The 14,466-nt window shown below is 42.8% G+C and overlaps 1 protein-coding gene across 7 annotated transcripts in view; it reads right to left on the reverse strand.

Moving 5' to 3' along the window:
* Positions 1-14,466, reverse strand: part of MAP1B (microtubule associated protein 1B) — a gene marked incomplete at both ends in the record, with an annotated part of 71,100 nt that overhangs the window by 15,413 nt on the left and 41,221 nt on the right. For all 7 annotated transcript variants that reach the window (XM_082335792.1, XM_082335790.1, XM_082335791.1 and 4 more), the window contains one exon: positions 3,135-3,217. In XM_082335792.1, the coding sequence (XP_082191918.1) occupies positions 3,135-3,217 (83 nt within the window). The remainder of the gene's footprint in view (positions 1-3,134; positions 3,218-14,466) is intronic.

Below are 14,466 nucleotides of genomic sequence, written 5' to 3' on the forward strand. Positions count from 1 at the left end.
AAATCCATATATTCAGTATACTTCTGTTGGCTAACTTAAACTTAAATTTAAGAACAAAACTAAAAAAACCTGTGTAAGATTCTGTACTGTTGAGTAATTTTTTTGCAAATACTTCAAAAGTCTTGTCCAACACTGAAAAATCAATTCAGCCAATGGTAAGGTATGAATTTCAAGTGTACTAATTCCTCTGTTTAAGGACGAATTAAGCTAAACTAGAATAGCGATTCCAGAACAAGGCTATCCACGTATTAAACTAAATGAGCAGAGTCCATCTGGAAAAACTCCACATGATATTGCACCCAAGCTCCATCTCCATGGAGATGACATAATCACCTCAGCTCTCCTAGCAAGCTATTCTTTCCAATTTTTATATTGATTGTTAAGCAATCAGTTGTTCTAAATAATTCCTGCTCACACCAGGGAGGCTGAGCCAGGAAGGCTCGACCTGAATCTCTGCTGAACTTGTGTTTTCAGTACAAGTAGAAAAGAGGCACTGAAGAGAATGTATCTGAAAGAAGATCCCAATTCTACCACATTTTCATTGTTATTTTATTAAATAAGTGACCCTGATGCTGAGCCGCAGAAAGTTCCTTTAATTAAATGCAGGACTAATGCTGGTCTATCACTAATTGCACTAAACAATTATAAATTCAGCAATATCCTTGCTGGATCAAGTGTATCTATTTCTATTCCAGACAGAAATATAGATAAGTGCAGCCGGCTGTCTGATGTGTGTTGCTCAAACTTGTCTCTTTTAGCTGTATTAAACCCATAAAAGAACTGGCTTCCTCTTGTATGTTTTCTCTCATTGCTGGCAGCAGTGCTAGGCAGCCTGCCAACTTCTGTGTAAACTCACCAGGTTTTTCCAACAGCAAAATTATTTCCTGACTTGTGAATCACTGATATGTGACTGTTACATAATTCTCCTTCAACCTATTTTATTAATTGATGATGAAATACATTCTGCAGAGCTAGCAAACTATGGCAAGAAAAAAAGTAAATAAATGCTTGCAGATTACAGAGCATAATGTATGATACACATGGAAGACCTTCAAGAGACACATAAATTCTCTGTCTGGGTATAACCAAGGCTTCCTGAAGGACTACCAGAAATTTGTCTCCTGATTTCAGGACCTCTCCATTTCAGAAGAAATACTGCAAGGTGATGATTCTGTTCAGCTTTACCCTTGTTTGAAGTCTGAAATCGTTTGAAGGAAGTGAACAGCAAGATGTAGCCTCAGTCAAAACAGAGGTAAAGATGAGGTGTGAACAGAGACAGGAGCGTCAGCAGATCAGTGGTTTCCCAGACTTATGGTACAGTTGCAGGAGTGTTAGAGCAACAGAGTGGGGTCTTCTTAAGAAGGAAGTAACTGTTCATGGAGGTTTCAGAAACTTGTTTTCTTTGGGAAACTACAGTCTCTCTCCCTTTGGGCCTCTCTCTTCTGGGAAGTATTTTGGCATTTGATAGAACATGACAGGAGCTTTGGGCAAAACCATGCTCAGACTACCACCAGTATGGCTATTACCAGTCAGATTAGCAGGAATTTCTTTTAATATAATTTTCCTTTGTTTTTCCTGAATGGATAGATTCAAGTTCCTCTTCTGGTGAAGTCAGAGCTCCATGGTATATCACTGATTCCCCAGATGGAACCTGGAAATCTCTTGATATACGAAACTTAAGTTTTCTATTTGCCATAATGGGCAGAACATGTCTATTCCAACCTCCAGTTTAATCCTTCTGCCTCTTTGTTATTGTCTTTTTCTGGCTTGTGTCCAGTCAGAATCTTGCTTAGCTAGCCAAGTTAAATCTCTGTTTGTAACTTCTGGCTGTGACCAGTCTGGCAAGATGAAAGCGAAGAAAAGATTGCCTCCCACAGTCTAGCGAGAGGAAATTTAACAGTAAATTAGACAAACATCTTCCAGAACCAAAGGAGTAAAGCTGGGGTTCCAAAGTCATTAATGGTCCTAAGACCTTGTTCTTCCGTGTGGTCATCCATCAAAGGTATGATGAGCAACAGCAACAGAAACAGCATTTCCCTACTTTTGTCAGTTCGTTCAGCTCTTCACCCCTTCACACACACACACACACACACACACACACACACACTTTATAGCTTTTTACTCTGAATGTCTGTGTGTATTAAGAGCTGCTACCCAGCTAGCCCCCTGGCTCCTTACCAAGTACCTCTAATGCCTTGTAAGAGATTTTCACGCATAGTTTTTTAGTGAATGAGCTGCCATTAACTAAGGTGACTTACTTATTTAAACTCCTACAACTTCAGAAATTTCATTTGTTTCGGAGTCTTTCCTCCTGTTTGTGTTTAATAGCACTTAAGGTTGGTAACAAAATAGGTATTTCTATGTGCTACAAGCAGAGCTGCTTCATTTCCCAACAGAAATGGTACTATGTCAGTGCTTCCCAGCACAGGCTAGCAATGCAATTATCCCTATTTTTTCACCCTTCAGTCTCACTAGATAAATTTGTCAATTGTGTCTTTGAGCTACATGCTCTGTTCTTTGACTCGACTTTAGCAAGTTCATGAGGAATTTGCAGTCCTCTTCTGGGGCACTCTCCAGAGTCCATTGATCATGTCACATGCTTTTTGAAGGACAGATAGATCAACCTAGTGTCACTACCACACAGCTGGTAATTCTTCTCAAAGACCTAAATTTGTCTCAGGGCACCTTCAGGCACTTTTTTCATGTGTAAAATAGGCATCCAGAGCTACCAAACAATGGAGGCGCAGAAGAAAGGCAGATGCGGTTTCACCACAGCTGCCTCCACTTCATCAAGAAGAGAATTTGGTACATTATGGGAAAATGAGTGCTGGGATCAGAGGTGTGTTTCTCTCCTATGCCTCTGACATTTTATCAGGAGTCTGGGAAACCAGGGAGAAAATCAAAGGATGGCCGATGTTTTTCATTATATTTGCTCCTAACATGTCCTTTCATCCACAGTTAGGACCTGCTTTTAGTCTAGGACTCTGAAAGGCAGTATTGGGGTTTGTCAGTCACTGTGCTGGAAGGCAGTAACTGATATCAAGAACCATCTCAACTACATCTGTTTCACGGCTCTCATCCTGTCCACTTAATGGAGCTTTTACGACACATCCAATGAAGTATTTCTGACTTACCTCAGTACTAACTGCTTCATCTGAGGGATTGATCAGAACTACAGTTTCTAAGACATCACTTCTGTGGTGAAGAATCTTCTGGCCTGCAAGCACAGAGAGAAAAAAAAAAAAAAAAAAAAGAAAAGAAATTAAATACAATCAGCATGGTTTGAACCAGCATTTTGCATGAGCTTGTTGTATGTCCTGGTGTGTGACAGCTCTCTGGTCACCCAGAGCAGCACACATCGGCCACAGCAGCTGCTGTGCTGCTCATCTCTTCAGAAACACCCACGGCATGTTGTCCTGTGGGCCAGAAACACTGCTCCAGAAAATTCAAGGCAATGAAAACAAACTGGCAACAGCACCAGGTCCTGTCCCTTACCCCTGGCCAGAGGGGTCCCTGTAACTCACCTTGGTCTCACAGAGCTGGTGTGCATCAGGGACTGGAGTAACTGTCACCAGCTGAGCATCTGGCCCTGTGTTTTCATGGATGTATCTACACCACACATAGAGCCGAGATTACACAGTCCTGCAACGTGCCCAGGTGGTTTTAAATGAGCTTTTCCAGGAACTATTAGCTGCTTAGCCACAGCAGCAAGAAAGTCAGCATGGGCTGCAAACTTCCCCTGCAAGAAGCAATGCGAACACTTGGGCTGTACACCCGTGCCGCCCACCACAGCTAATGAGCACAATTTGTGAGACAAGCAAAGGAGCCCAGGGGTGTCCCCGCTGCCCACTACCACCAGCACCGTCCTGCACAGCACATCTGTGCTCCCTGTCACACACCATGGGAGTGCTCCCAAGCCAGGCAGTGTCCCACACAGACCCCAGGTCCCTGGCCATACCAGACGAACCAGGTGAAAGCTAGGACCCACCCTGCCAAAACTCCCCTTTCAGCCTTCTGCTAATATTGATTAACATTGGAACACTGAGAGAAATTCATAGAGTCATAGAATTGTTTAGGTTGGAAAAGACCTTTAAGATCATCAAGTGCAACCATTAACCTAGCACGGCCAAGTCCACCACTAAACCATGTCCCTAAGCACCACATCTACACCTCTTCTAAATACCTTCAGGGATGGAGACTCAACCACTTCTCTGGGCAGCCTGTTCCAGTGCTTGACAATCCTCTTGGTGAAAAAATTTTTCCTAATATTCAATCATCTAAACCTCCCCTGCCACAACTTGAGGCCATTTCTCTTGTCCTATTGCTTGTTACTCAGAAGAAGAGACTGACCCCCACCTCGCTACAACCTCCTTTCAGGTAGCTGTAGAGACCAGTAAGGTCTCCCCTCAGTCTCCTCTTCTCCAGGCTAAACAACCCAAGTTCCCTCAGCCTCTCCTCATAAGACGTGCTCCAGACCCTTCACCAGCTTCGTTGCCCTTCTTTGGACACGCTCCAGCACCTCAGTGTCCTTCTTGTGGTGAGGGGCCCAAAACTGAACCCAGTACTCGAGGTGTGGCCTCACCAGTGCCGAGTACATGGGCACGATCACCTCCCTGGTCCTGCTGGCCACACTATTTCTGATACAAGCCAGGATGCTATTGGCCTTCTTGGCCACCTGGGCACACTGCTGGCTCGTGTTCAGCCAGCTGGATTCCCTATGGGGATGCTCGGACACTTGCCGTGCTGTCCTGCTTCATCTTCCTCCTGCTCATAAAAACCACAGCAAGCAATGTTAGGCAGAAGAGTGAACGGGCATACAAATAACAGCTAGCTCCTGAATGAATAACGTCTGGAGCAGCCTCGCAGCCCACTGGCTTTCATACTTAGTAGTTAGTCTGTCTCTGTATTTAATAGTGATATTCATCTGACTGGGAGTGGATGCCAGAAAAACACAACAGGACTCTTGACATCTTTTTTTTTCTTATGTTAATTGGCAAGTTCTTATCAGGGTCTCTTTCTGTGAGAACTGCAGTGCGATTAATTAGCAGCTGTATTGTCATTCAGAAATCCAGACTGGTAATTAGTCCAAAAAAAACAGAAGAGCTGTCCCTTCCAAGCAAACTGCTGGGTGCAATGTTAATCAATTAAAATAATTATGCTTAAAAGGAAGTACGAGGGACACAGAACAAGTCACCTATTTGACAACTTAGAAAAACTCCCCTGTAAAGAGACGTAAAATAACGAGGCCGAGAATGTCCATGCTGAAAGGCGCCCTGCATTCCTGGGAGCACCAGGCTGCGCGGGGCAGCCTGGGAGGGTGGGCAGCCAGCCGTTCCCACACCTTCCCCAGGCAGCCCTCCCCAGGGCAGTGGGCCCTGCCTGCGCCACCGATGCCCTCCTCCTCCTCCTCCCTGCCCTGCCTGCACCCCGCCTGCCCTCCTCCTCCTCGCCACTGAGCTCGCAATGTGCTGCGTCTTTTGCTTTTGCTCTGCGGAAGTCCTGCATTTATAAGCGTAAAAACTTATAATCAAATGATAGGAAGTGATGGAGAAGGAAAAAAAAAGAATGTTCCTAAAATGTGAGATGGGGTTGTAGTTTACTCTCTTGTGCATGACAGTGCCTAGAGACTTGTGGATAATAATCTAATTCATTTGAAGAAACCTAGTTTTCTTAACACACATTCTTTTTGCTGTACATCCTTGAAAGAAAGAGACAGATTGTATATTACAAAAGGGGAGGAGGGCAGGTCTCCCTCTGCAGCATCCAGTTCTGGCATTACCCTCTGTAATTAAATTTATTTTTATTGCTCTGTTTCCTTGCCTAACAGGAATGCATATATAAGGCTACATTCAATAAAACATCCAGATGGGTCTGTTACCACAGACTCCTTCAGAGGATGCTCTGCAATCTGATATTTTAGTTATTCTGCCCACTTCCCTCAAATTAAGAGATTAGGCAGTGTTTATTCAATCTAGTCTTTACCGTTGGTAAGGAAACAAAAGAAATCATCACCCTTTAGTTGCCACAGAAATTTCACTTAATAGTTGGTGACACAGAGCACACAGTTTGCTTCAGGCCAGACTAAGCCTCATATATGATTAGACATCAACACATTAAGCACAGGTAGAAAAGAAATGCAATTCGCCCCATGCAAAGTTAGACAAAGATGTATAGCGTCCACCTGACTCAAAGCAGCCACTTTGGACTTCACTGAACCTGCTCCAAGTCGTGTATCTGTGTAGCTGGGAGGGATTTGACCTGAGGAGTTGCAACTCCTGTTAACCAGCACCGATGGTGGTTACTTACACTCTATGCTCCCGTGGGCCACACACCCAGCTCCAGTGGCTGCATGGTTTCATGCACCTTGAGACTGATTTCCAGAGGCAAGCGTAGAGGTTTGCACCATGTACACGGTGCTTGTTCAGAGCTGCCTGTGTGACTGCCTCCCTCTTTGACTCCTCAGCATCAACATGTGTTATTGCTTATCATACAGGGTGGAGACCCAGCACTGGTAGGGTGTGAGTCACTATGAGGGTTCCCATCCCATGTAAAACTTGGAAAGTTTGCGGCTACTTGCTTATATCAGTAACATGGTCCTGTGTCACTGCTTGAGAAATAAAAAAATACATCTTTTATTAAAACTACTTACAATTTTGTAAGAGCAACACAGGCTTACCACCCAGGTTGATACTCTGAGATGCTCAGCTGGAATGAAGGAAAGTCTCCCACAGAAACAGTTTAATCAAGCAGAAATGAACTATCACAGTGTGGGAGCAGAAAGCAGCAACAGCATTTCACAAACTCACAAGAGACTGTGACTTACTAAACTACAGATGGAGTGGGAGAATCTGAGACTTGTGTAGAAGATCTGGGGTTGCGTTAAATTAACTTTACTGGATTTTTGCAGCCTATCTCTACACATTTGACAGAACATTTCTGTGATGTGTCAGAGGAAGAAACTTGCAGGTTGCACAGAAGTGGCTGGGTGGATAGATTTTACTTGCTTTTAGTTTCTGGAAAGCAAGTCGAAGTCCTATCTAGAGACTTTCATAAATAAATATTAATTGCGTTTGGAAGAAATCTAAGTATCTGCTCATCCTTGATTTTATTAAGTAAAGCTTCAAATTAAAACCAGATATGAATAAAGAGTCTTGGCAGCTGTTTGATTCGGAACCAGAACAGAGAGGAGAAGTGAACAGCATGCGGCAATTGCTTAAAGGGTGGTTTCCACATGCATCATCCCAGTTCCTATGGCCATAGGACCCTATTGCTCCCCTTTATTGGATGGGGATGGTGTCAGTAACATTTCCTAGAGAAGAGACTGAACAGACTTCTAACTTACACAGCTGATCTTTTCAGGCCAATCAAGCAGCATGATCATGGGGCCCACTTTTAACAGTGATTACGTTAATTTTGTGTGAACACAAAAGGTAAATGAATGGCAAGGGAAAGAAAGCAAGCCCTTCTTCAAGTCTTGTTTAACCAAGGATCACTACTGACACACTTCTCCTTACTGGGCATGCCTGTGCAACACCAGCTCATGGGGGTGCATGCTGTAGGCAACAAGCTACTCAACAGAGTGGTTCCCATCAGCCCTTCCCGTCACCCTCGATGGACACCTGCACTCACTCACTCCCCATCAATGCCATTTCCACACAAAGTAAACACAGAGGAAGCAGGCAAATCTTTCCTGTGATGGTTCTTGGCAGGAAGGGTGAAGGAACAATACCTTCTCCCTGAAGATGATGACTGACACCTGAGTTGGCATTCAAACACAACCCTTTGGCAACTTTAAACATCTTTTCTTTTTCATTGTAAAGAACTTTTTTCTCTCCGTCAGACTGTTACACCAGTCACCGTGCTGGGTGGCATTAGCAGATGGCACAGCTTGCAAGGCTTGCTAATGAAACTTCCCACAAGCCATGACTAGGCAATTAATTCTCTGCAGCTGGAAATGTTCCGTGCTCTGCTCTGCTCTGCAGAGCTCCAATGCCCAGGACCCCGCTGCTGCCCCTGTCTTGTGGAAGAATTTCTGGACATTGAGGGGAGAAAAATCCTACAAAATGAACGTAAAACATCCATTCCTAGACTTCTGTCTTCAACTCTGAGAAGATGTCATTAACAGACAAATACAATCACTGAGGAAAAGACATTTTCCCAACAGGGCAATGCTGTGTTTGAGGAGCAGCAACGTGCAACCTTTTTCCTTGACATTTCTAGGTATAGATAGCAGGAAAGGCTTGGTGTAATTTAATTCCTACTCAGAAAAATACCCTGTTTGTTGATATCCACACACTGTAACATCTTAAAAATTTTAGTCCTCGCTGTATTTACATCCACGGTAAGCAAGAGCTGGATGACTTCAAAATATTACCAGCTAAGGATTTCATATATGTGAGTACATAGGGGGCTTGGAGGCAAGAAGAGGAAGGGAGGAGGGGTTTTACACTCCATTTCTATGCATCCAAGCACTAAAGGTCAAGGCACGGACAAATCAGACACTCTTTTACATTTAATTAATTTGGTAGAAGAAAATACGCCTTTAGCAAAACCAGAAGTAATAAGTAGCCTGAGGAACACAAAAAAAGTCTTCACCACTGAACAAGAGGTCAGATGGAGCACAGTCTTTGAGCTGCTAAGACTCTTGAAAGACAGTACTGGGGTTTGTCAGTCACTAGGCTGGAAAGCAATAACTGATGTTCAAGAATCACCTCAACTACATCTGTTTCAGATTTACCATGCCTGATGAAGGTTATTGGAAGGTTACCATATCCTTTGGACATGATATATTTAAAACAATGAATTCCTTGGGGAAAAAAGGGGCTTTTTGCCTAGCCAACAGTAATGCAATAATCCATACATTTTAAATAACTTCAAACTGCTCATTGTTTCACCTTTTTCTAGTGGGGACTTCAAATTTGTCCTCCAAAAAGACGTGTTAACCTTGTGTTCACCATGGTTGTTCTATGTTATCAACAGAGTATTCAGAGTTCTGGTTGACTGGTCATCTGATGGTTGTTATTTCTTATACTGACTGAATAAATCTATTTTTCCTTGTTTTCAACACAAAGATCAATGGGCATAAACTGTCGAATAATGCTGTAATTGTGACCAGCCCCTCAAACCTCCCCACTGTCAACCTGGAGCCACTACATTGCAAAAATGATTCCAGACAAAGGAGAAAGGATCAAGATCCCCTTTTACAGCAGATTATCAATTATCTGAAGAAATCTTGTGTAAATGATATGGGGCACTCCATTCCGTTCACCTTCCCCATTGAGACGGGCCCACCAGAGCACATTAAGTTTCCTGCTGACCTAAACTGCAAGCTGGAGAAATAGTAAGTGTACAGCATTAAGCACGGTAGTGGGTTTTACAGAGTTGCCAAGGCAAATTCTGATGTTGTAAAAATCTGGAGTTCTGTATCTGCAAGTAAGAAGAAAATTATTTGCAGACTTGATGGAGAAATGGCTGTATAATGTCAAGACACTGGACTAAGAGAGCAAAATTTCAGAAAGCCCCTTCCAGGCACACTCTGAAAGCCTTGCAGGTGATGCCGGGGGCTGCAGAGGCTCATCAGTCAGTCTTGTAACTAGCTGACATGATGGGGAGTATATAACACAGGCGTAACTCCATTTACGTCAGAGAAGATAGATTCACTGCCTCCAGGGCTCAATTCAGCCCAACAACTTCTTAAGTTTAAGCTGGGTGCAAGGAAGGTATAGTCATTTTTTTCCAGCAAGAACTCTTATATATGTACGAATATCAGAGTACTTTACACATTTCTAGGTGAAAATAAAATCCATACTTGCTAGGATGCTGAGTTGGTGTGACAGCTGTGAACAAAAAGTCAGCTCTGCTAACATTGCTGAGCCCTCTGATGGTGACAAAGATTTGGAAGAGTGACACTGACTGCAAAGTGTGACTGTTTTCCTTGTACTTATTTAAACCTGCTTGCTCTGAACACAGTGGTTAGTTCAGATTCATATCTAATGTTACGTGCTTTTTATAGAGAATTATGTCTTATCTCTGCAAAGTTGGGTTAATCTTTCTTTCTGATCTGTTGGAATACTGAACTGTTGTGACTCTGCAGGAAGCATAAATCCCTGTTTTATCTTCTCCCTCTCCCTGCATAAATGGAATTCATATTCAAGTTTCATACGGTTCAGCTGCAACCTGGTGATAGTTAAACATTTTTCCTACTTACATCTGACTTGCAACAATTATAAACTACAAGTCCTGTGAGGCAATGTCCTGCAACATATTGTATTTCAGGATTTTTAAGCTCACGTTTGTTTAATGAAATAAGGCTAGTTGCAAATAATTTCATTTTAGTTCTTGGATAAGTCCTTATCCGTCAGATCTCATTTGGGTTTATACTTCCAGGTAATAATAGAGCCCTGAAAGTGGAAGGCTGGACAGAAGATGATGATGCAGCCTGAACAGTAACAGCAAGATTCAGCCTCCGGTTACTGTACAGGAACCCAGCCCACCAATCCTTGCTCAGGACTCTTGAACAGCAGTGGGGGAAAGCAAGTCGACCTGTTTGCACTAATATTCATAGCTGGATTCATATCGTCTGCCTCAAACTTTAATCTCTAATAGTTGCAGACTTATGAACTGAGCTGCGCTAGGAGCTGCTACAAGAACTACAAGTGATCGCAGGGGACTCCACCGCTCTGTGACCCATTCCCACTGAAATCTCCTGAAGTAAATTCAATGCATTAAATCATGTTTTCACATACCCTGTTGATCAACAGACTAACTGTATCAACTTTTCACACTAAATATTGATTTTTTGCACTATTTCCCAACTTCATGTGACATCTAATTTACTGCCAAAATACAGCCATTTATCAAGTGGAAGCAAACTGCTGGCCTTTCACTCCTATCTGTTACTGTCAGGGGCAAATTATTACCCTCAACTGTCATTCCCCACTTTCAGAAACGGTATTTTTCACATAATTCTTGATGTTTTACAATTTCAGGGCTCTATGAAGGACTGCTAAAGCATTAAAAATCTCTTCTTAACAAAGTAGTACTACAAAAAGTTTATATGTTATATTTTTAATGCCTACTAAAATAGGTTTATCTCCCAAAAAGGTGATATGCCATGAAAACTGACACAAGTACCCTGGGGATTTCATTATCAATTTCACTGAGACTGTGGACAGGAGTGAGATTTAAAACCAAGACTGCTGAACACCTCAATAAAATCAGAGTCAAACAGAACAAGAATATACCTCCTGTTTATATATTGAACTTGCAACAGTAGTGGAATCTAATGCTCCACATAAATGGGTTCACCCTTGACTTCGCTTAGGGAAAAATATATCCAGTAGTCAGTCAACAGCACCAATCTGCTCAATGAGTTCAGCTACAAGTTATTGCTTTTGAGCATTAAAATTCGCTACTGACAAGAAAAACACATGCCTCTTCTTGAAGTGAAGATTATCCAAACATTCCTTATCCATCCTACAATAACCAATTATTCCCAATACCTAAGATTTCGTATTTCTGGGGAAACTACCCAATATCCTAACCAGTTGTTGTAGAGATAGTAGATCCCTGGCAGCAGTCTTTGCTTTCTCATTTGATGCCTAATTGTTGCTGTAGTCAGGCATGGCTGTCTCTGAGCTCTGCCATTTCTGTTTCTTCATTGACCTGTGTCATTTGCAATCCACATGGTGGATAAAGCTCAAATCCCAGAAGCCTTGTCCGACACTATTTGGCCACATTGTAATTTCAATGAGAGGATGGCAAACAAAGGACATCATAAATCTGAACTGGCATAGCTGAAATTATGCTTTGCAGACAGGTGAGTGCAGCTTTATGACCCTACTCCAAGAAGTGATCTCCTGTAATTATAGGAAGGATAAAAAAGGGAGTGTTTAGAGAGGAAAGCAGTTTAATATCTGGGCAGAAAGAGAGGGAAGAATGATGGCTGTTTACCAGAGGGCCATGCAATGTCCCTAGTCGTGAGAACTGCCTTGTTCAATAGCATGGCTGTAGGCAGTATGGCTTTGAGAAGCAAAAACCCCATCCTATCTCAAGTGTCTGACATGGGCTTTCACTAACAATTAATTTACCTGAAGTCACCATCTCCCTCAGAAATCACCCTTCCAACCTTGAAACAAGAGGCTTCAGAGACAGCTAGAAGACTGTTGCACTCGTCAACATGGAAAACTTCATATATACCTTTATGTCTTATTTTTTAATTGCTTTGCCCTTAAAGCCTTTTTATATAAATTGTATAGTCTTTTCCATTATTTTCAAGGCAATACGTAGCACTTATTAATGCTCCATACAAACAAAACTTAGGATCTTCCTCCAAAATATTTACAGTTCAGAGTGGCTTACTGAAATGTGTATTTTAATCTTGTTTAGGAATATTTCCACATATTGGTTTTGTAGATTAAAACTCTAGAGACACTGTGATCTCTGAACATCTGCTTTCACAATGTATTTTATCTTTAGAACACATATGATAGGTGTGAAAGGATTTTAACCCCATAAAATAGATATAAGGAAACAATTTCCAAGGTCATACAGAAACAGAAACCTGAATCTTTAGAAGCCAACTGGGGTGCTGTAGCTACACAACCCTTTTGGTTCTGCAAGGTACACCACATGTTGTGCATTAGAAAATACTGAATACTTAAAAAGCTATGCATAATCTATATGGACTTCTGTAAGGCTTTTGACATGGACCCCCATAACATCCTTCTCTCTAAATTGGAGAGAGAGGGAGTAGATGGGTGGACTGTTTGATGGATGAGGAATTGGTTGGATGGTCGCATCCACAGGGTAGTGGTCAACAGCTCAATGTACAGATGGAGATCAGTGACAAGTAGCATCCCTCAGGGGTCCATACTGGGACCAGTACTGTCTAGTATCTTCATCGATGACAGGTACAGTGGGATCAAGTGCACCCGTAGCAAGTTTGCAGAGGACACCAGGCTGAGTGGTGCAGTTGACATGCCTGAGGGACAGGATGCCACCCAGAGGGACCTAGACAAGCTCGAGAAGTGGGCCCATGTGAACCTCATGAGGTTTAACAAGGCCAAGTGCAAGGTCCTGTGCCTGGGTCAGGGCAACCCCCAGTATCAATACAGGCTGGGGGATGAAGGGATTGAGAGCAGCCCTGTGGAGAAGGACTTCAGGGTACTGGTGGATGAAAAGCTGGACATGAGCTGGCAATGTGCGCTCACAGCCCAGAAGGCCAACCATATCCTGGGCTGCATCAAAAGAGGCATCGCCAGCAGGTCGAGGGAGGTGATTCTGCCCTTCTACTCTGCTCTGGTGAGACCCCACCTGGAGTGCTGCATCCAGCTCTGGGGTCCTCAGCACAGGAAAGATATGGACCTGTTGGAGCGGGTCCAGAGGAGGGCCACAAAAATGATCAGAGGGGTGGAGCACCTCTCCTATGAGGAAAGGCTGAGAGAGTTGGGGTTGTTCAGCCTGCAGAAGAGAAGGCTGCAGGGAGACCTTATTGCAGCCTTTCACTGCCTAAAGGGGGTTTATAAGAAAGATGGGGACAAACATTTTAGCAGGGCCTGTTGCGATAGGACAAGGGGTAATGGTTTTAAACTAAAAGAGGGTAGATTCAGACTAGATATAAGGAAGAAGTTTTTTACCATGAGGGTGGTGAAACACTGGAACGGGTTGCCCAAAGAGGTGGTGGATGGCCCATCCTTGGAAACATTCAAGGACAGGCTGGATGGGGCTCTGAGCAACCTGACTGAGTTGTAGATGTCCCTGCCAATTGCAGGGGGAATGGACTAGATGACCTTTAAAGGTCCCTTCCATCCCAAAGCATTCTATGATTCTATGATTCTATAATGGATTATTTTTTCAGACGGACCCCCTAAGTCACCTTTAACTACTTCCCAGAACTGAAATTCTTCCATAGACCACTTGCTTGTCTATTAAGAGATCTATGTTATTTAACAAATAATAATGTTACCACTGCAGACCTTGAAACTCTAGCTACAAATGGCAACTGAAAACAGAAACTGACACCCACTGAAATTTGTGAGAAATTTGTCTGGGACTATCCAGGCAAAAACAAAGCAATTTAATCTTTTCCTCTCTTAGTTTTTGTATTTCATAAACTTGAGGCAGGCAGGTAGGCAAATGTGAGATACTCTGTAAGCAGTTGTCTTGAGTTACACATCTCCATTACAAGTAATAATCTTAAAAATCTGTTAACTGCAAGTTAGTAAATTAATCGCATGTATATTACGGTCAGCCCTATATTTTTAGGCTGTAATCCTTTCATTGTCTCACATTAATCTCTCTCCTGCCCTTAAATCTTAGACGCATACAAAATGGCAAGGGCAGCTCTATGATATGATATGCTGCAGAACTGATCCATGGATCTGGAGCTTTAGTTTTCAGCTGCACAGCACATTGCCCCAGTACTGCATAGAAACTGGCAAACAACACGCACCACGATGGGAGACT

The sequence above is a fragment of the Platalea leucorodia genome, assembly GCF_965183815.1.
Source record: "Platalea leucorodia genome assembly, chromosome: Z".
Taxonomy (NCBI): Eukaryota; Metazoa; Chordata; class Aves; order Pelecaniformes; family Threskiornithidae; genus Platalea; species Platalea leucorodia.